We start from the raw sequence: 20,597 nt of genomic DNA, 5'->3' as shown, positions 1-20,597 counted from the left end.
GTTGCACTCCCTCTATGGCAAGTATATCCTTCCTTAGGTAAGAAGACCAAAACTGTACACAGTACTCCAGGTGTGGTCTCACCAAGGCCCTGTATAATTGGAGTAAGATTTCTTTACTTCTGTACTCCTGAATTTATCCACTATTATCACCAACTGTAATTTCTAACCTCATATTAGAAAATGTTTGGAATGCACTGCAGGAAGAACCAGATTAATGTTTGGATGTGACCCGTCATTAGAATTTTGTTCTACGGGTTTGGTCACCTCGTACCCTCCTCAAGTTATTTAAAAATAAAAGCTATTTATTTAAAATAGTTAAAAATCAGCATACCCTTAATTAATGTGTGTCTGCCTCTGGACTATCAGTGAGTTGGGGACAGGGCCAGCAACAGATGAGATAATGGGCCAGTTAGTTTTGTGCATGTAGCATGCACGACTGCTTGGGATTGTTGTAGGTACACGTTGTAAAGATTTCATTTCATAGATTAACATGTTGCAGCTGTTGTCAGATTCAAAGTTGTGTTAATGTCCCTCAAACCATTTTTATTTTCATATTTAAAATATTTGAAACCCTTCTGGGGGCTCCAAAATGTCAAAAAATGCAACAAATAAAGTGTAAAAATCAAAATTTTCTGGGGGGATGTCCTCAGGTCTCCTTTGAAGCTAAATCTCACTCCATTCTCATCACCTTTCACTAAGTTTAAAATCCACCACTGCTACAAAATGTGTTTTTATGTGTTTGTTTTTCCTCCTACAATAAAACTGAAACATTGACTACGCAGCCAGTCCGGGGTTGCTAACTCTGGCTGGACATATTCCTGGAGGTTTGATCACCTGGCCTCCCGCCTCTAACTGTCCCACCCAGTCAAGTAGCCATTCTTCCCCATCAACAATAATGTTTTACAACTAATAAATGAAAGTGTTCAAGGAACACTATTAAAATAACAGAAATATTTTTTCAATGCCCCGATGCTTTTTCTCCTGGGTTGCTTGCGGCAGTGCGCAGGAGATGAATCTTTCAATCCTGGGCACAGGCCAAATGTGTAGATGACAAGCCCATGTCCAAATGCACTTTCTGTCTAACTCCTCCTTTTCACCTGTCATAACTCAGGCCTGATTCTTGATCTGTCATGTTTTTTCTGAGGGAGGGGGGGGGGCGGATGGAGAAGGACTGTTGTCAGCTTTACTGAATGCAATGACAGTCTGCATGCTTTTGTAGCACAGTCAAATCGATGGTGAGGTATAAATCTCCTGCACGCTGCAAAGTAATAGTTTGCACAGATGTCTGTGTGTGCAATGGGACAGTGTGGTCGGAAGACATACTGTAAGATCCCTGCATGTGTACCGGAAGTTCCCTGTGCGGGCTCCGGGTGTATTATTTCCTGTTTACAGGCGGGAAGAGTGAACCTTTTATTTGCACTTCTGCCTTTGAATATTTCCCTGGCTGGAAGCTGAGGATTTGTTTTTAAAAAATAATTTTTTTCTTCCCCACCCCCCCCCCTCCTCGCAGCGGTTAGAAGATGGCGGCGTTGGCAGAGGAGTCGGACCGGGACCGGGACCCAGACCAGGACCGGGACGGCCCGGCGGCAACTGGAACCGGCAGCAGCGTCGTGCTGGAAGTGTCGGCCCCGGGCTCCCGACCCTTGCGGCTGCTGGAATGGAGCGTCAGAGTGGGCTGGCCGGTGCAAATCGGCACGGTGCTGGCTCACTGCCTCCCCGTGGAGCACGAGAGCGGCGCCGAACGCGACAGGCCCCGGTCTCGGCCGCAGGAGAAGCGGGTGAAGTCGGACCGGGCCGGTGTGGTGAAGGAGCTGTGCTGGCAACCGGGCCAAGTGGTACCGAGCGGGTAAGAGCCGGGCAGGCCGTGGAATGGAGCCCCCGCCCAGGGGGAATGGAGCGGCCGCGCGAGGGACACAGAACACAACGCGTCACAATGGGATGGAATGTGGCCCGGGGACGGAGCGGCCGCGCGAGGGACACAGAACACAACGCGTCACAATGGGATGGAACGCAACAGAACTGGGGATCACAATGGGATGGAATGTGGCCCGGCCGCGCGAGGGACACACACAACACAACGCGTCACAATGGGATGGGATGTGGCCCGGGGATGGAGCGGCCGCGCGAGGGACACACACACAGAACACAACGCGTCACAATGGGATGGGATGTGGCCCGGGGATGGAGCGGCCGCGCGAGGGACACACACAGAACACAACGCGTCACAATGGGATGGGATGTGGCCCGGGGATGGAGCGGCCGCGCGAGGGACACACACACAACACAACGCGTCACAATGGGATGAACGCAACAGAACTGGGGATCACAATGGGATGGAATGTGGCCCGGGGATGGAGTGAGGGGTTGGCGGGGGGAGAGAGAGAGAGAACCATTTACAGGAGCAAAAACAGTTTTGCAAGACGTCTGCTGATTGCTCGGGGAAAAGGGGGTGTGTTTCTTCTGTGGGAGGACGGGAACATTTTTGGGCTTTTATCTGTGGGCGGGTGTATCTTTTTTGCTTTTCAAAGGATGCATGAGTGCATAAGATGAGTGCTTGAGACGATTTACATTTTGAGCACCATCTCTGGTGAGGTGAAGTAAAATAGATTAGACACGTGATTGCTACAGTGTAGATTCATTGCTATATATTTTTTGCAAAATTATTCACTTGTGTTGAGCATGGTAATCTGTAGAAGGACCATTTTACAGGTGATCTTGGTGCTTCTACTCCTGGTTGGAACCCGAGGCGTTTCTTGCCATGTTAATGTATTAAAATATTAGCCCTCGGTCCCTGCTGTAGGATATTGATATCCTAACTCGCCATCGGATATGATGCAAGTTAATTGGCATCCACATTTTGCTTTGGTATAGGTAGGTGTTAGTAAAGTGTGATGCAAAGTCATTGTTGAAACTCTAATGTAATTGAACAGAATAGTATTTTTTAACCTTTAACTTTATGGTTTTGGTAACCGAGCTAAGTTTCTAGGCAGTCTAACAACTGCTTAAGCTTTCATTTTAATACTAACAGAGTGTACATCAGGTCTGCCAGTTCCATATTGATTTAAACATAACAGTTGTGGTTACTGGAAGGAAAATTTTTCTCCCCCACTTAAGCTCTGTTATGCTTAGACCAATATGGGGCTGGCAGACTTGATGTAAACTGTAGACTCCATCACTCTGATCTGGGAAAAATGAACTCTGTGTGTGCATGCCCGCTTGACTTACTGTCAGCCAAGTGGTAGTCAAGTTGTAATGTTAACAAAGGGCCATTGGGATAGTTGGCTCTCTGTTCATGTTAAAATTAAAGTTTAAGCAGCTCTTAAGCAGTTAATTGAACTGCTGAAGAACATTTAAACTTTGTGTCAAACTGGTTGCCATTACGTTGCAGCTGGTACACCACCACAGTGGTGTAAAACTACTTAGAGGTGCCTGCTTTGATTTTGGGCAACTTCATGCTTTAGTAACATTTTGCAAAGTTGAAAGCAGTGTGATCATTTGATCGTTGATTGAGGGATAAATACTGGCCAAGACACCAGGGAGAACTCCCCTGCTCTTCTTTGAAATAGTGCCATGGGATCGTTTATGTCCAACCGAAAGAGCAGACGGGGCCTCAGTTTAACGTCTCATCCGAAAAACGGCACCTCTGACAGTGCAGCCCTCCCTCAGTACTGCACTGGAGTGTCAGCCTAGAATTTGCTCTCAATCTCTGGAGTGGGACTTGAACCCACAATCTTCTGACTCAAAGACGAGGGTGTTACCAACTTAGCCACAGCTGACACACACATTCTACAACATACCATGTGCAACACCTTGAGAGATCAACTAGTAATATATAGAAATCTTGCGTATAGCATGCATTCCCTGTAAGGGAATGTACAAATCAAAAGTAAAGAAAGCAGCTAAAAAATTAGTGGCCCATATAGTATGCGTTACATTGTTAGAAAACAGCATATCATCCAACTCATGGTAACTCCATAGGAGATAACATAAAAAACATAAGATAATCTGTTAGATATAGTCAAATAGATAAAACCACAAACCAACAGAGCCACAAATCCAATTACTAGGCAGGGTTTATTTTTGTTAATAACACCACTGAAGGTTTGCTTTCTGGGCTTTTCATCACCTAGATCCCTTGATGAAGTTACTGCCTGGTAATCCATCCAAGATCTGGTATTATTTTCGGTAAAAGCACTCTCCAGCACAAAGTATTGTCATCTCCCTCTACCACACGTCGGAGTGTACTTGAATAGATTACATGAGTATTGAAACAAGTGTCCCAATGGGCCATAACCTATCTTGATGCGGGGCAGGCTTGAAGGGCTGAATGGCCTACTCCTATTTCTTATGTCCTTATGAGATTTTCCCTGGAATTTTTTTTTAATTCGCTTATGGGATCTGGGCATCGCTGGCAAGGCCAGCATTTATTGCCCATCCCAAGTTGCCCTTGAGAAGGTGGCGGTGAGCCGCCTTCCTGAACTGCTGCAGTCCGTGTGGTGAAGGTACTCCCACAGTGCTGTTCGTATTGTTGGGTATTGCTTTAAGCTGGAAATAGTTGTATGTAAATTGTAGCTTTCTTCTTAAACAAAGACTCAGTGCTGATGTTTCTATACATTTTTTTTGTTATGTGGAAATAGGTTAGTTAAGGTTGACACCAATCGGAAACAATACAATTGCAAGTTTATCCGAGCCACTATCTTCTGTTTATCACTTGAAATGACATTGCTGCGGTGCTCTTCACCTGGTTTAAAAATAGTACAAAAATGCAGTAATACATGGAAAAGTAAGCATTTAGTGGTTTTGCTCAATAGTTTTTACAATGGGCTGTATTTTCCGTGTGTACACACCCGTAGGGACATCGGAAATGCCGGTTTCAGGCATGCGAAGCGCATTCGCTGAAAACCGGCATTTCTGATCTGTCAAGAATGCTCTCGACAGATCGGACGCCTGCCCTGGAGAAGGGCCTCTGCGGGGGGAGTTCCGCTTTCTGGAGAACCTCCACCCGCTGAAAACCCTTAGAAATCTTACGGCTGGTAAAAGCAGACGTAGGGACTGCTTTTACCAGCGTAAGAGTTGAAAAAAAGTTTTAAATTTTTTTTCACTCATTTATAATTTAAAAATACTTTTATAATTAAAAAATTTTTCAAAAAATTAAATTTTTGTTAATATTTAATGTAATTTTAACTCATTTTAAAAACGTGATGGTTTTTAAAAAATGTATTTAATGTTTTGATGTGTTTTTCATATATTTGACAGGTCTATCTGTCAAGTGTATGAAGGGAGATTCCCTTCTCCTATTGGCTAGCCTGGCCCATGTGATCCCAGGGACGCTTGCAAACTGCCTGTGCCCCTGGGATACGTGGGCCCGGCGCATTTAGACTGTGGAGAGGCCCAGCATCGGTCCAGACCTCGGGAGCCCTCAGGTAAGGGCGTAGATTTTTTTCCGATACGAGGCATCTGCACGCAGGAAGCCTCCAATCGGAAATTGCGGGCCATAGAATTTTACAGTACATGAAACAGTCCATTCGGTCCAACTGTTCCATGCCGGTGTTTATGCTCCACACGAGCCTCCTCCCACTCTACTTCATCTCGCCCTAGCAGCATATCCTTCTGTTCCTTTCTCCTTCATGTACTTATCTAGCTGCCCCTTGAATGCATCTCATTAAAGCATAACAGTGAACATTTTCTGAGTGATTGCCTTCGTGTTATTTTTTTTACTATGAGGACCATTTCAATCCTTTGGGTCTGGATTTCCCCCCCCCCCTCCCCATCACCGGGGAATCCCCTAAATCTGGCCTAAGTCAGAAATTCCTGAAAGACCCTAACCTGCTTTCAAAAGAAGAAGTTACATCAGGGTAACAGATTTTTTGTAGTGTGCGTAAGCAGCTTGTGATGTGGCACTATTTCAAAGGAGGGCTTGGATGGCCTGTACCTTTGATCAGTTAACTATGTGATGTTCACACTCTTGAAGTAAATTTCAATAGATCAGTATTCTTGGCACAGTGTTGTCTATGACCCTGTGTTTATGTTGAAATCTGGTGGCATAAGCTGGGATTGGCATCTGTGCACCAGCCGATTCGGTGGAGTGCTTCCATGTGTACATTAAACAAAAAGTGTGTACTGACGGTAGATAATTTAATGTGTTTAGATATTAGAATGATACAGCACAGCAAGAGGCTATTCGGCCCATCGTGCCTGTGCCGGCTCTTTGAAAGAGCTGTCCAATTAGTCCCACTCCCCTGCTCTTTCCCCACAGCCCTGCAAATCTTTCCACTTCAAGTATTTATCCAATTCCCTTTTGAAAGTTACTATTGAATCTGCTTCCACCGCCCTTTCAAGCAGAGCATTGCAGATCACGACAACTTGCTGCATAAATGTTATTTTCCTCATGTTGCCAATGACCTTAAACCTGTGTCCTCTGGTTACAGACCCTTCTGCCACTGGAAACGGTTTCTCTTTATTTACTTTATCAAAACCGTTCACGATTTTTAATTGAAACTTTTTTTAATGCTGTCCCCTTACTATGGTTGGGGATTTCATTTGTGGATCAGGCTGTCGGCGTGTATTTTGCGAGATCTGCTTGTGTCGGAGACTGTCACAGGCTGGCCTCGGCAGTGGTAGGCCGACTGTTTGGCAGTGCTCATTGGACACGTGATTTTTGGGGCACTTTCATTGCCCTCCTACAGCTATGAATAGCCATCCTTGCGCGGTCACTAAAGTACTTCATGTTAAAGCTAGACAATGGATGGAGGCTGACTCAGTGTCAGCTGTGGCTCAGTGGGTAGCACCCTCGCCTCTGAGTCAGAAGGTTGTGGGTTCAAGTCCCACTCCAGGGACTTAAGCACATCAATCTAGGCTGACACTCCAGTGCAGTGCTGAGGGAGTGCTGCACTGTCGGAGGTGCCGTCTTTCGGATGAGACGTTAAACTGAGGCCCCGTCTGCTCTCTTGGGTGGATGTAAAAGATCCCATGGCACTACTTCGAAGAAGAGCAGGGGAGTTCTCCCCGGTGTCCTGGCCAATATTTATCCCTCAAATAACATAACAAAAACAGATTGTCTGGTCATTATCACATTGATGTTTGTGGGAGCTTGCTGTGTGCAAATTGCCTGCCGTGTTTCCTACATTACAACAGTGACTCCACTTCAAAAGTACTTCATCGGCTGTAAAGTGCTCTGAGACGTCCGGTGGTCGTGAAAGGCGCTATATAAATGCAAGTCTTCTTTCTGACGTGTATTTCTTTAGAAAGGAATTGTAAAGTAAAACTGAAATGCGATTGTTTCCAGTTCCATGAATTGTCAAAGCCTTGCTTAATTATGATGGAAATGTTTTATCAGGGTTATTCATCTTTAAAGAAAAAGACTTGCATTTATAAAGCACCTTTCACGACCACCGGACGTCTCAAAGCGCTTTACAGCCAGTGAAGTACTTTTGAAGTATAGTCACTGTTGTAATGTAGGAAACGTGGCAGCCAATTTGTGTACAGCAAGCTCCCAGAAACAGCAATGAGATAATGATCAGATATAGTGCCATGGGATCTTTTACGATCACCCGAGGGGGCAGACTGGGGCCTCGGTTTAGTGTCTCATCCGAAAGACAGCACCTCCGACACTGCAGCACTCCCTCAGTACTGCATTGGAGTGTAAGCCTTTATTTTGTGCTCAAGTCTCTGGAGTGGGACTTGAACCCACAACCTTCTGAGTCTTTGGCGAGAGTGCTGCCCACTGAGATTTTTGGTGCTAGAATCTGGGAGGGCTCTATTTTCATCAGACCAAAATACCTGGGGTGTGTTGACTGCATCAGAAGCCTCAATTGCTAACACCAGGCTAGAAGTTGTACTCAAGTTCTGCTGCCTGGGATCAACTGTGTCGGATAACCTATCTCTGGATAATGAGCTAAATGCGCATCGGAAAGGCAGCAGCCACATTCAGCCAGTTGACGAAGCGTCTGTGGAATAATAGGAGATTGACATTGAATGCCACAATATGGGTCTACGAAACATGCATTCGGAGCATGTTGATGTATGGGAGCGAGACCTGGGCCACCCGCAGCATGCATGAGCGAAGACCCAACTCTTTCCACACCCGCGGTCTTCACCATATTCTACACATCAAGTGGGAAGACAAAGTGTGTGACACCAACGTACTCAAGGAAGCCAAGTCCATTAACTTTTCTCAAACAAAGATCCCTCCTGTGGCTCGGTTGCCTAAATCAGCTGGAAGATAGGCGGATTGGAAAGATCTCTTGCATGGGGAACTTGTGGAGGCTTCAAGGCTGCCCTAGGCTCAGGTTTAAAGATGTTCGGAAGAGGGACTTGAGAACTTTTAACATCAATAGCGCAAGCTGTGAAGATGTGGCTAACATCAGGCCACTGTGGAGGGCTGCCATGCATCGGGGAAGCCAAAGCCAAAGAGACTGAAGAGAGTTGGCTGAGAGAGAAAACAGAGGAAAGCGCATGAGGCTTCAAGAGTTAATACTGCGCGGGGTTCATCATCTAGGAGCATATGAACAGGAGGGGGCCATTCAGCCCCTCGAGCCTGTTCCGCCATTCAGTTAGATCATGGCTGATCTGTAGATCTGGCCCTGTGACTTACGCCTGCACCATCTGTGACGCTGACTGCTACTTGAGAATTGGGCTCTTCAGCCACTCAGTGTGCCAAAGTAACAACTGTTTTGGTGCTCACGCCACTGTCTTCCGAGATGGATGGCTGCCACATCTCAAGATTCTTAAGATTGGGGCCAGGCTCATGTAAGTGTGTCCCAAAGGCCTGCCAGCCATGTGCGTGTTATGCATCATGCAACAATCCAGTGGATCTGACGCCGCTTGTCATTGTGCCATGCAGCCTGCAATCCAGTATCCGGATTGCCTTGAAGCTGTGGCACAGCAAACCAGGCAGAACAGTATAGATGTAAAAAGAAAAACTCTGCCTGCTGTAAATTTGAAATAAAAACGCAACTTGCTGGAAATTCACAGCAAGTTTGTCAACCTGTGGAAAGACTAAAGAGAGGTAGGTGAGCTACCTGCTGGAATCAATTTTGCCACCTACTCATTTGTAGAACTACCAAGTTTCTTCTACCCGAGTTACGCTGTTCCCAAGGAATCGGAATAGCTGTGAAATGGGAAGGAACCCGGACAGGTTTTATACCCACTAATAAAAACAGAAAATGCTGGAGAAGCTCAGCAGGTCAGGCAGCGTCTGTGAAGCGAGAAATATACTCACTGTGGCCTTGCCTTGCCTGTGGTGTATTTTCAAAAAATTCTGTTTTTGACCCGAACATTCCCCTGGTTTTCCTTTTGCTGAGGTCTGGTTGTGACAAGGCCATAATGGTTAGAATGCATGTCAGGGGGCTCCGTCTGATTTCACAGCTATTCTCATTCCCCGGGTACAGTGTTAGTAAGGTAGAAGAAACGAGTAGTTCCACAAGTAAGTAGGTGACAAAATTTGGATTTCAGTACTTCGACAGAATCACGACGTTGATCAAATTTGGAATATTTTCTTCGCTAAAATAGTTGGAATTTGGGGGTTGCTTTGTTGGTCAGTGGTCCCATAATGCACTTCTTTTACTATCTTCTTGTCATGAATACATTTTCTGAGGCGATTTGATTTTAATCAAGCTTCCAACAAGAGCGGCTCCTTGAACAGCCCACATGGTTAGCAAGTTACCAGATTGAATTATTTTTATGCTTTTTAAAAGGAAATCTACTGAAGTGGAAGTGGGGGGGAAGAGAAGAAAGAATGTTGATGTGTTTCGACGCTCCACTGAGCTTGCTTGCATGTGCATGGATGCCAGTTGGAAACGTAACTTCTTGTCACACAAAGGAGATTGTAAAACAGCGAGCCAACGATGTTTAGCGCTTCCGATATCTAAACAGTAAAAAGTTGAAACCTCCTTGGGAGATTTCCTTGGGATTCAACAGCACATTTAAAAAGAAAACTTGATTGAAATCATTTCTAGAGGACAAAAGCACGGCCTTGGTTTGTTACTAACCCAGACGCCCCAAAATGGTTTTGGCCTCTGCTGAGTGAGCAGCTCAACTGGGGTGATGGTGGGGGTTTTCGAGATGGAGGAAAAAATAGCCAGGGCTGCTGCTCTTGATTCATACCCAGTGAACCCTGCGAGAAAGTACACACGTCTGGATGTTTGATTATTATCATTGTACCATGTGACTACCAGGATGGTTGAAGGTGAACCAGATGGACCTTGGTCTTTTTGTTGTCTACCAATTCCTCTGTGATGCCTTGCCTGGTTCAATAGTATGCTGGCAAACACTGGACTTGCAAATGAAACATAGAAAAATAGGAGCAGGAATAGGCCCTTCGAGCCTGCTCCGCCATTCAATATGATCATGGCTGATCCTCTATCTCAATACCATATTCCCGCTCTCTCCCCATACCCCTTGATGCCGTTTGTGTCTAGAAATCTATCTATCTCCTTCTTAAATATATTCAGTGACTTGGCCTCCACAGCCTTCTGTGGTAGAGAATTCCACAGGCTCGCCACCCTCTGAGTGAAGAAATTTCTCCTCGTCTCAGTCCTAAATGTCCTACCCCGTATCCTGAGACCCCTCGTTCTAGACCCCCCAGCCAGGGGAAACATCCTCCCTGCATCCAGTCTGCCTAGCCCTGTCAGAATTTTATACGTTTCAATGAGATCCCCTCTCATTCTTCTAAATTCTTGTGTCTAGAAATCTATCTACAGGAAACTTTGGTTTATCTGGAGGTTAACTGTCCGGAATGCTCGATCCACTGGCAAAAATCAGGAGCCGTTTCGTTAGGTTTTTTTTCTTTTCGTTGCTTTTTTTTCACCAGTCAGGCTCTGCAAGGTCTCGCTGAAGCTGTTGCTAAGCTACAGAGACGCTTGCAAGCTACGGCCGACTGTTTAGAAGCTGTTGCTAAGCAACAGGGTTTGTTGCCAGATATGGAGCTCAAAAGCTCCGTATGTTTTAACATTAGCGCTGGTTTGTCCGGCAGTTTTGATGGGACGGCAACAGCTCGGTCCCGTCGGTGCCGGATATCACAAAGTTTCCTGTATCTCCTTCTTAAATATATTCAGTGACTTGAAGAGCGAAGAATGGCAACTCGCGCCAAGTACTGGAGAACTTTCAGTTATTTGTCCAACTATATTGCAGTAAGAGCCGTGGCCTTCAGGAGGGGAGTTTCCAGCCATTAATTAAACTATGTAAAATATTGGACACATCCTGCATTTTGTGCTGCAGCCCAGACAATGTTCCATGTATATCATCTATAGGAAGCTGCTGCCAACTACAGTTAATGTGTGAGGTGTTAGAATCTCTCTGTACTGGCGGGGGCGAGCTACTTTTCATCTTTTGGCAAACTGTAAAACGAAAGAACTGGCCGACTTGCAATTGACATCCATCTAGTCACCCTATCCTTTATTTTTTTCTGACTGCTTTCTTGCATTTGCTGCCTGCTGCACTCCAGTGACTGTCTCCGTATCGGTGGATCTGCTGTAGCAGGTGGTGTTTTTTTTAGTGACCGGAGTATTCTGCCATGTAGAGCACAGGGTTTGATTCTGCTACTAGAGGTGCAAAAGGATTTCTCTTGCGATCTCATTATTATGCGGTTAAAATAAACCCTTCTGATTGAATTTAAAAACAAAAATCAGCGGTGACGGGGAGAGGAGGGAATTGGTTGAACCCATGATTCTTTGTACGCTAAGTTCCTGGTTTCAGCGTTGCCTTCATAACTCGGGTGCTTCCCCACAAACGAGACGAAAAAGTTTAGAAATAGGGAATAGCGAGGCCATGGAGGGATTTGAAAATCACAGATGAGGATTTTAAAATCGAGGCGTTTCTTAACCAGGAGCCAGTGTAGGTCAGCGAGCACAGGGGTGATGGGTGAACGGGACTTGGTGCGAGTTAGGGCACGAGAAGCAAGAGTTATGGATTTGGTTCAGTGTTAATGGTGGGGAAGTGTCACAGCACTTCTCCTGTTCTACAACCATTTTGTGTGCAAAATTATGCCTGCATATATCAACTGGTGGAGCCCAGACTGGACTCCAGGACTCGGGCTCCACTATGGGGTTCTGAACAAGGCAGAGCAATTTCAATGCTGGAGAAACATTATAAATGTGTGTACTGTGTTTAAGAGCCATCTGGTACAGAGATGCCCACACTATGGCTCGTGGGCCACGTATGGTTCGTGAAACCCTGGCTGTCTGGCCCACAAACCAGGCAACTATGTTTTATTTGTGTTTCTTAATTCCTGGTTTGTGCAGTTTGAATTTCGGGTGCTCAGAGGTTTGGGAAAAGGCTGTCTGTTGCACCGTTGTTGGGTCAATTCTAAATCCAAACACCAAGATTTGTTTGTGTGCACAGCTTCAGATATATGCAAGTTAACAGGAACTTGGATTTAATCTTTTAAATTTACGACTCCATAGTATGCACCTAAGTACTGCAGCTCTCAAACACCTAAAGCTTGGATATTTGTGTGTTCAAGATTATAACTAAATACATCAATATAGTGTCAAAACTTTCAAGAGCCCTGCTTTCCCTGAATTTTCTTTTGCAATACAATAGTGCCTGTGTATTGTGTGTGTCTGCGGTACATTTGTGAGCAACACTGGCATTTTGACTTGCTTTGGGATACTGTGATTGAGATCAGTAACATGGAGGTAGAATGTTGCTGAGACTGCCTCTTGAGACAACAACTTGTATTTATATAGCGGCTTTAATGTCGGGAAACTTCCCAAGGCACTTCACCAGGAGCGTTATCAAACAAAATTTGAATTTGAGCCACATGTAGAGATATTAGGGCGGATGGGTCATAGAGTTGGTTTTAAGGAGTATCTTAAAGGAGGAAAGAGAGGCGGAGAGGTTGAGGGAGGGAATTCCAGAGATTGGGGCCTAGGAAGCTGATGGCACGGCCGCCAATGGTGGAGCGATGGAAATCGGGGATGTGCAAAAGGCCAGAATTGGAGGACGCAGAGCTCTTGGAGTGTTGGAGGTCTGGAGGAGGTTACAGAGAGAGGAAGGGGGCGAGGCCATGGACGGAATTGAAAACGAAGAGATTAGGAAAAACCTGGACACAGCTGTTAACTTTTTTTTTAAAGTACGTAGTGGAACAATAAAAATTAGCTTTTGTTTTGGGTGGAGGGCAAGAGGGAATTCTTGTTGGCCAAGGGGCAACATAATGAGCCCAGCACCCATCCCAACTTTGAGACGAACCATGAATTTGGTTAATGTTTGAATGTGAGAAGTTTGCAATTCAAGTTCTGTTGTAACAAGAAATGAGTGAAATACAAGCCACTGGTAGTTTAACGTGGACACGCTTCGTATAGCTTTGAAACTTTAAGGTGGTGCGATTTCGGAGCTGTTATTTCAGTGCGTGCAGCAGATTCTTTAATGACGAGCAGTCTGGGAGTTAATGAGATTCTGTGAAATTCACTATCCTAAAGGCCCAGTATCCTGCGAGTTCTGGGAGTGGCAAGCTGTCAACCCAACCTAATACCTATTCTTGAGGGAAAAACATTTTCAAAACATAATTATTTATCTTCTGAGAAAGTGGCATGTTGTCTGTAGGCTTTGGGGACATGTCCCACAGGACAAAACTGCTCGAATCGGACCGTTCCATTGATCAAAAACTGCTCCCATTTGTGCGTGGCATAGGCCTAAAATGACCATGGTGGTAATGAGTGTTTTATGCTGGAATAAGGGAATCCTCGAGCCCATTGAAGTACTTGGCTCTGCTTCATGCTTGAACTGATTCCCAGCACACACAGTTCATTGTTGCAGGCATCACACTAGTGACTGTGGCCAATTGATTTGTTTGTGTCTTGTGAAGGAAGGGGTCAAGCGGAGTGCAGCAAATAGTAAGGGTTAGGAATCTTAAACTAACATCACTATACTGTAGATTTCAAGACCAGCATCAGTGCAGTTGAAAAGGACAGAATAAAGGTCAGTCACTGGTTTGTGTTTTGCCAGCAATTAGGTGCATAATGCGAGGGAATAGCCCACTACAGTGCTCGCATCAACATGTGACAGCACGGTGCTTTTTCTAGTTTGGTTTCCAGGGGACACCACCAGCCCCCTCTTGTGTGCAGTGAAATACAAACCTGATGCCACGTCAGTTCCAATTGTGTGGTATCGCGACAGTTCAAGTCACATGATTGGATCATGAGAGCATCAGTGTCTGCTTTGACACCAGCTGCAGGTTTAAAATCACATCTCCGGAAGGGGAATGAGCCAGTCCACACCCCCCCGTGGGATGAGCTTCGGCTGCACATGGACATTTTCAGCAAATCTGCCCATTCTTCATGTTGGGACCAGGAGTCTTGGCAAGTTGCTTGACCGTGGGCACTATTCCTGTCTTCAGCCAATGTGTATACGCACACACACGCACACACAGAGCAGCAACTGCAACCTGAGCGAACTCATTACAGACCGGGGCTCGATTCTGGGACTCTCCTGGTTTGCATGATTCAAGCTATTCACTAAATACCGATCTATTAAAGAGCTCCTATTTCCCTTCCTTTTATAACTAGTGCCAGCTGTAGTTCAGTGGGTAGTACTCTCGCTTCTGGGTCAGAAAGTCATGGGTTCAAGCCCCACTCTTGAGCACATAATCTCCGCTAACACTCCAGTGCAGTACTGGTGGAGTGTCAGCCGAGTGCAGGTTGTGGGTTCAAGTCCCACTCCAGAGACTTGAGCACATAAAGCTAGGCTGATACTCCGGTGCAGTGCTGAGGGAGTGCTGCACTGTCGGAGGTGCTGCACTGTCGGGTGAGACGTTAAACCGAGGCCCCCATCTGCTCTCTCAGGTGGACGTAAAAGATCCCACGGCACTATTTTGAAGAAGAGCAGAGGAGTTCTCCCCGGTGTCTTGGCCAATAGTTATCCCTCAACCAACATAACAAAAACAGATTATTTGGTCATTATCACATTGCTGTTTGTGGGAGCTTGCTGTGCGCAAATTGGCTGCTGCATTTCCCACATTACAGCAGTGACTCCCCTTCAAAAGTACTTCATTGGCTGTAAAGCGCTTTGAGATGTCCGGTGGTCGTGAAAGGCGCTATAGAAATGCAAGTCTTTCTTTTACGCTGTCGGAGGTGCTGACTCACATTGGCTCCCGGTCCGGCAGCACCTCGATTCTAAAATTCTCATCCTTGCCCCCGTCTGCGCTCTCGGGTAGATGTAAAAGATTCATGGAATTATTTGAAGAACAGGAGAGTTCTCCCTCAACCAACATAACTTTAAAAATTATCAGGTCATTTATCACATTGCTATTTGTGGGAGCTTGCTGTGTGCAAATTGGCTGCCACGTTTCCTACATTACAGCAGTGACTCCAGCTCAAAAATACTTCATTGGCTGTACAGTGCTTTGGGACGTCCTGAGGTCGTGAGAGGTGCTATAGAAATGCAAGTTTGTTCTTTCAGTGCAATTTACCGAATAATTGTGTACAAGAATGGACCAAATCTTTATCTTCAAAATAGTTTGGTTCCCCATTCACTTTGTTTCTTACATGAACTATTTGTACCCATGTCTCTATTGCTGCAGCCTTTTAGGAAAATAATAATTTTACTGACAACAACAACAACTTGCATTTATATAGCACCTTTTAACATAGTAAAACATCCCAAGGCGCTGCACAGGAGCGATTATCAAACAAAATTTGACAACCATATAAGAAGCTATTAGGGCAGGTGACCAAAAGCTTGGTCAAAGAGATCGGTTTTAAGGAGCGTCTTAAAGTAGGAAAGCGAGGTCGCGAGGCGGATAGGTTTAGGCAGGTAATTCCAGAGCTTAGGGCCCAGGCAACAGAAGGCACGGCCGCCAACAGTTGAGCGATTTATAATCAGGGATGCTCAAGAGGTCAAAATTAGAGGAGCGCAGGTATCTCGGGGAGTTGTAGGGCTGGAAGAGATTACAGAGATAGGGAGGGGCGAGACCATGGTGGGATTTGAAAGCAAGGATGAGAATTTTAAATCGAGGTGTTGCCGGACTGGAAGCCAGCGTAGGTCAGCGAGCACGGGCGATGGGTGAACAGGACTTGGTGCGAGTTAGGACACGGGCAGCCGAGTTTTGGATCAGCTCAAGTTTACGGCAAGGACACAAAGAGACCGGGGGCGGTTTGATGCCGGGCAGGGCTATGAAAATATATTGGGAAAAGAGGGCATTGCAGAGCAAACAGAAAGCAAGTGAATGGGGGGAACAAGCTTCATTGAATTTTGAAAACAAATTGTTCGCTTTTGAATTTTCGGCCAGCTATTGTCATTGCTAGTTCTTGACTGTAAATTTCAAAAGAGGGGAGCTATTTAGAAGACAATCACGGTTTAGTGAAATAATTTTCCGTTAAACTTTACACACAGAGGAAAAATACTTCTACAGTGATGTTTGACTGTGACTTGTTCCTTATTGTGTAAATATTCTCTTGAATATGATATTGAGGGATTCCGATACTCTGACCAACCGTCTGATGTCTTGCCCTAGGGAGTGTAAATTTTTTTACTTTCCCATTTGGGGTGAGGTGATATTGTCAGTGAGATTATATTCATTGAAACTTTAAAGAAACATACATAGAAACATAGAAGATAGGAGCAGGAGTAGGCCATTCCGCCCCTCGAGCCTGCTCCGCCATTCAATGCGATCATGGCTGACCATCCAAGTTCAGTACCCTGTCCCTGCCTTCTCCCCATACCCCTTGATCCCTTTAGCCTTGAGAAATATATCCAACTCCTTCTTGAATATATTTAATGAATTGGCCTCCACTGCCTTCTGTGGTGGAGAATTCCACAGGTTCACCACTCTCTGGGTGAAGAAATTCCTCCTCATTTCTGTCCTAAATGGCTTACCCCTTATCCTTAGACTGTGACCCCTGGTTCTGGACTCCCCGACTATCGGGAACATCCTTCCTGCGTCTAGTCTAGTTAGAATTTTATAAGTTTCAATGAGATCCCCTCTCATTCTTCTAAACTCCAGCGAGTATAAGCCCAATCGACCCAATCTCTCCTCATACGTCATTCCTGCCATCCCAGGTATCAGCCTGGTGAATCTTCGCTGCACTCCCTCCATGGCAAGAACATCTTTCCTCCGATAAGGCGACCAAAACTGCACACAATACTCCAGATGTGGTCTCTATTCAAGATGTGGATTCTATTAAAGAATAATAGCACAGGCTAATATCAGAGAGAGTAATTCATAAAGAATTGAAATGGAGTTATAACGTAACTCGCTCTAATAAATTGCAGTCGGATAGTTTAGTGGATTGAGTGCTGGATTTAAGATGAGAATGTCCTGGGTTTGCATGCAGATGTGATGCATTTCCTTTCTGAGGTTGATAATGAATGATGTGGTTTAGGGCATGTGGGTCGAAAGCAGGAGACAGCTTGCAACACTCCCACAGTACCTGCCTTTGAACACTCCTTGCTGTTACACAGTGGAAAAAGGGGGATAAATTCTGTGCCCGGACTGCTAAAATGTAGGTCTAAAGGAGACCAGGTGCGCGTGCGCGCGTGTCTCCTCCTTTCTTTGAACTTGTTTATAGGCAGGGCTGCTGGAGGGCCCACCTATAGTTGCTTTTGCCACGTGGCGGAAAATACTCCAGGACACTCCAATGTGACTTGTATGATGGAGAAATGTGAGATTGAAATTGGTTTCATAGCCTGCGTATGTTTCAATCCTGCAGGATTTTTCGTCTTTCCAGAATGTATTTCCTTGTATATATCAGAAGTAAAGTAAGCAGACTCTGAATAATTATCAGAATCATTTCAATGAGTTCATGAATTTAAGTTTACACAATAGAATATGGTTCAGTTAACAGAACAAGATTAAAACTCAAATCTCTAATTGCTCCATTGGGGTGTTAAAATGCCTACAGTGTGAACATTTCACAGTGCCAATCAATCTAGTGCTACACGTGCGGGTGTGTGTTTTCACTTCCGAGTGGCAAATTTATCTCTTGTCCAAACTCATCTAGAATTGAGACTGGCATTTTTTCTTATTAGGATTGCGGCTCATTCATAAAACTCTCGTCCTTGTTTTCAAATCTCTCTATGGCCTCGCCGCTCCCAATCCCTGTAACCTCCTCCAACCCTCTGAGATCTCCGCGCTCCTCCAACTCTGCCCTCTAGCGCAGCCCCGATTTTAATCGCTCCACCGTTGGCGGCCGTGCCTTCTGCTGTCTAGGCCCCAAGCTCTGGAATTCCCTCCATAAACCTCTCCACCTCTCTACTTCTCTTTCCTCCTTTAAGATGCTCCTTAAAACCTACCTTTTTGACCAAGCTTTTGGTCACCTGCCCTCATTTCCCCTTGCGTGGCTCGGTGTCAAATTTTGTTTGATAATCGCTCCTGTGAAGCACCTTGGGACGTTTTACTATGTTGAAGCTGCTATTTAAATGCAAGTTGATTTGTTTGCCGATCTATCGGTGCCAGGCCTATACCTTTGGTGACTCATTGCTGCCAGAATAGGCTGTTTTACAGCCTCCTCTTAGATGTAATTTGCTGTAGTAATTTGTCAAATGTAAACCATGTATTTGTGGTTTGTATTCCTTGCCACAACAACCTATAATTTTCAGAAAAATGCCCTAAAGGGAATCTTTAGCACTTGAATAAGTACTGTACTGTGGATCTATTGGGACTTTCAGCGACAGAATAAGAAAACTAATAGTTGACTGAAGGAATGGGTTGTCAGAAATTTCCGCAGTGTTGACAAACCACTTGCTTAAAAACCTTTATTCTTTTTGCCTCTATTTTATAAATCTTTTAATTTTCCAAGTCATTGAATAGTTCAAAGATAATGACATCTGTCTACATAATTGAAAGAGCATGCCTGTAACATTAACTGTAAGGTTTTACACCTCAAAAGTGCCATTAATCCACAGGGGTGGGGGTAGGGTTTTCTGTTGACAACAGCAACTACTTGCATTTATATAGCACCTTTAACAGAAAAACGTCCCAAGGTTCTTCACAAAGGCATATTCAGACAAAAATGGAGGCCTACCTAGCCAGAGAAGAAGGTACTTGGTGGGGGAGAGGAATAGCTTGGTCAAAGAGGTGTGTTTAAAGGTGGAGAGGTGGAGGGTTTAGGGAGGGAATTCCAGAGCTTGTGGCGTGGGCGGCTGAAGGCACAGTTGCCAATGTTTGGTGAAGGGAGGTGTCCGGGCCAATATTTATCCCTCAACCAACACCTAAAACCAGATTACCTGGTCATTATCACATTGCTGTTCATGGGATCTTACTTTGTGTAATTTGGCTGCCGCGTTTCCTACATTACAACAGTGACTTCACTTCAAAAGTACTTCATTGGCTGTAAAGCGCTTTGGGACATCGTGAGGTCGCTATATAAATGCAAGTTTATCTTTTCTATTTAGTTTATTCTGATACCCGCTACCCTCGTAAAGTGCCTTGAGATGTTTTCTTTCTTGATTATCATGATTACATTAGCCATGCAGTAGAACGTCTAAAACGGCCTCTTTAAAAACCTTAATCGGAGTCTTGCTCGTTTCCTTGAGAATTCGCGGGAATCTCCCACTTGGTTGGCCCAGGTGCTTTGTGGGCACTGACTACATTAAAAGGTTCAGAGCCAATTTGGATTTGTCACTTGTTCAGACTTTTCAATGACACAGAATTAATTTAACCCATGTACAATTTCCTGATTTTTTTTTAACACCGCTCCATAACATTTATCCTTTAAAGAACCTATTTGGTCTTCAGTTCTTCACCTATTTCCTGTACATATCTTAAAAAAAACATTCTTTGCTTTTTGGTGGAGCAGGTCAGAGTCATCGAACATCTTGGCAACAGTGGCCACAACATGGTGGCATGTAAGATTAGGTTCATGATGGAAATGAGGTTTGAGCACAATAGAACCATGCAGCTATTATTTTTTTTAAAAAGCAGTGGTTACGTTACTGGACTAGTAATCCAGAGGCCTGGACTAAAAAGCCAGAGAACGCGAGTTCGAATCCCACCATGTCAGTTTGAGAATTTGAATACAGTTTAAAAAAAAGAAATCTGGAAATTTAAAAGCTGGTATCAGTAAAAAGCTGTCTGATTACTTTTAAAAAAAACTAGAGGGAAGGAACGCACATAGCTTTTGGAACAATAACTGGAATTTGTAATTGGGGCCGATTACGCTCGCTCGCTGCAGCTGTACCACCAGTTTTAGAATCATCCTCTTGTGGTTCATGGGCTCTCTTGCTTTGATCTTCAAAGTATTCTGTGATTTATGGTTTTTTTCTCCTTCTCGGTTAAAATGCCATGGCTGAGCTGAGATCTTGATGCTGCCAATAAATATACAGGTCATGCCACCCACTCTGAAGTGGCATTTCTGCCTTCAACAAATATTTAACCACTGTTTATCTAAAAAAGTCAGTTAATTGTTCCTGGAGAGCACGTGGAAAGTTAAGGCCCCTTATTGTATAAATACACAAAGGGGAATTGAAGATTGACAAGGCCACCTGTGATATTGGCAGTTATAAAACGTTTCTGCAGTGCAAGTGAGTTTGACCTAGCCTATTACTAGCTTGATCCTTTTTAAAGCTATTTCTCGCTCACATCCTCCAATATCTTGGTCATGTAGATGTGTAATGATTTAAATTTGTGTGCATGTAACCGATCTGTATCTGTGTGCTTCCCG

The 20,597-nt window shown here is 44.8% G+C and overlaps 1 protein-coding gene across 3 annotated transcripts in view; it reads left to right on the top strand.

Annotated features, from left to right (window-relative positions):
* Nucleotides 1-1,151: 1,151 nt before the first annotated feature.
* Nucleotides 1,152-20,597, top strand: part of ctdp1 (CTD (carboxy-terminal domain, RNA polymerase II, polypeptide A) phosphatase, subunit 1) — a 352,671-nt gene continuing 333,225 nt past the window's right edge. For 2 of the 3 annotated variants that reach the window (XM_085993625.1, XM_085993627.1), the window contains exons 1-2: nt 1,152-1,235; nt 1,511-1,846. In XM_085993625.1, coding sequence (XP_085849751.1) covers nt 1,521-1,846 — 326 coding nt within the window. In that variant the 5' untranslated portion in view covers nt 1,152-1,235; nt 1,511-1,520. Of the gene's footprint in view, nt 1,241-1,510; nt 1,847-20,597 lie in introns of all 3 variants that reach the window. The other variant, XM_085993626.1, reaches the window with a different exon arrangement.

The sequence above is a fragment of the Somniosus microcephalus genome, chromosome 7 (assembly GCF_052327205.1).
Source record: "Somniosus microcephalus isolate GS21.2 chromosome 7, FLI_Smic_1.0, whole genome shotgun sequence".
Taxonomy (NCBI): Eukaryota; Metazoa; Chordata; class Chondrichthyes; order Squaliformes; family Somniosidae; genus Somniosus; species Somniosus microcephalus.
Note: the sequence above shows the minus strand (reverse complement) of the source record. Positions and strands in the feature narration are given on the sequence as shown.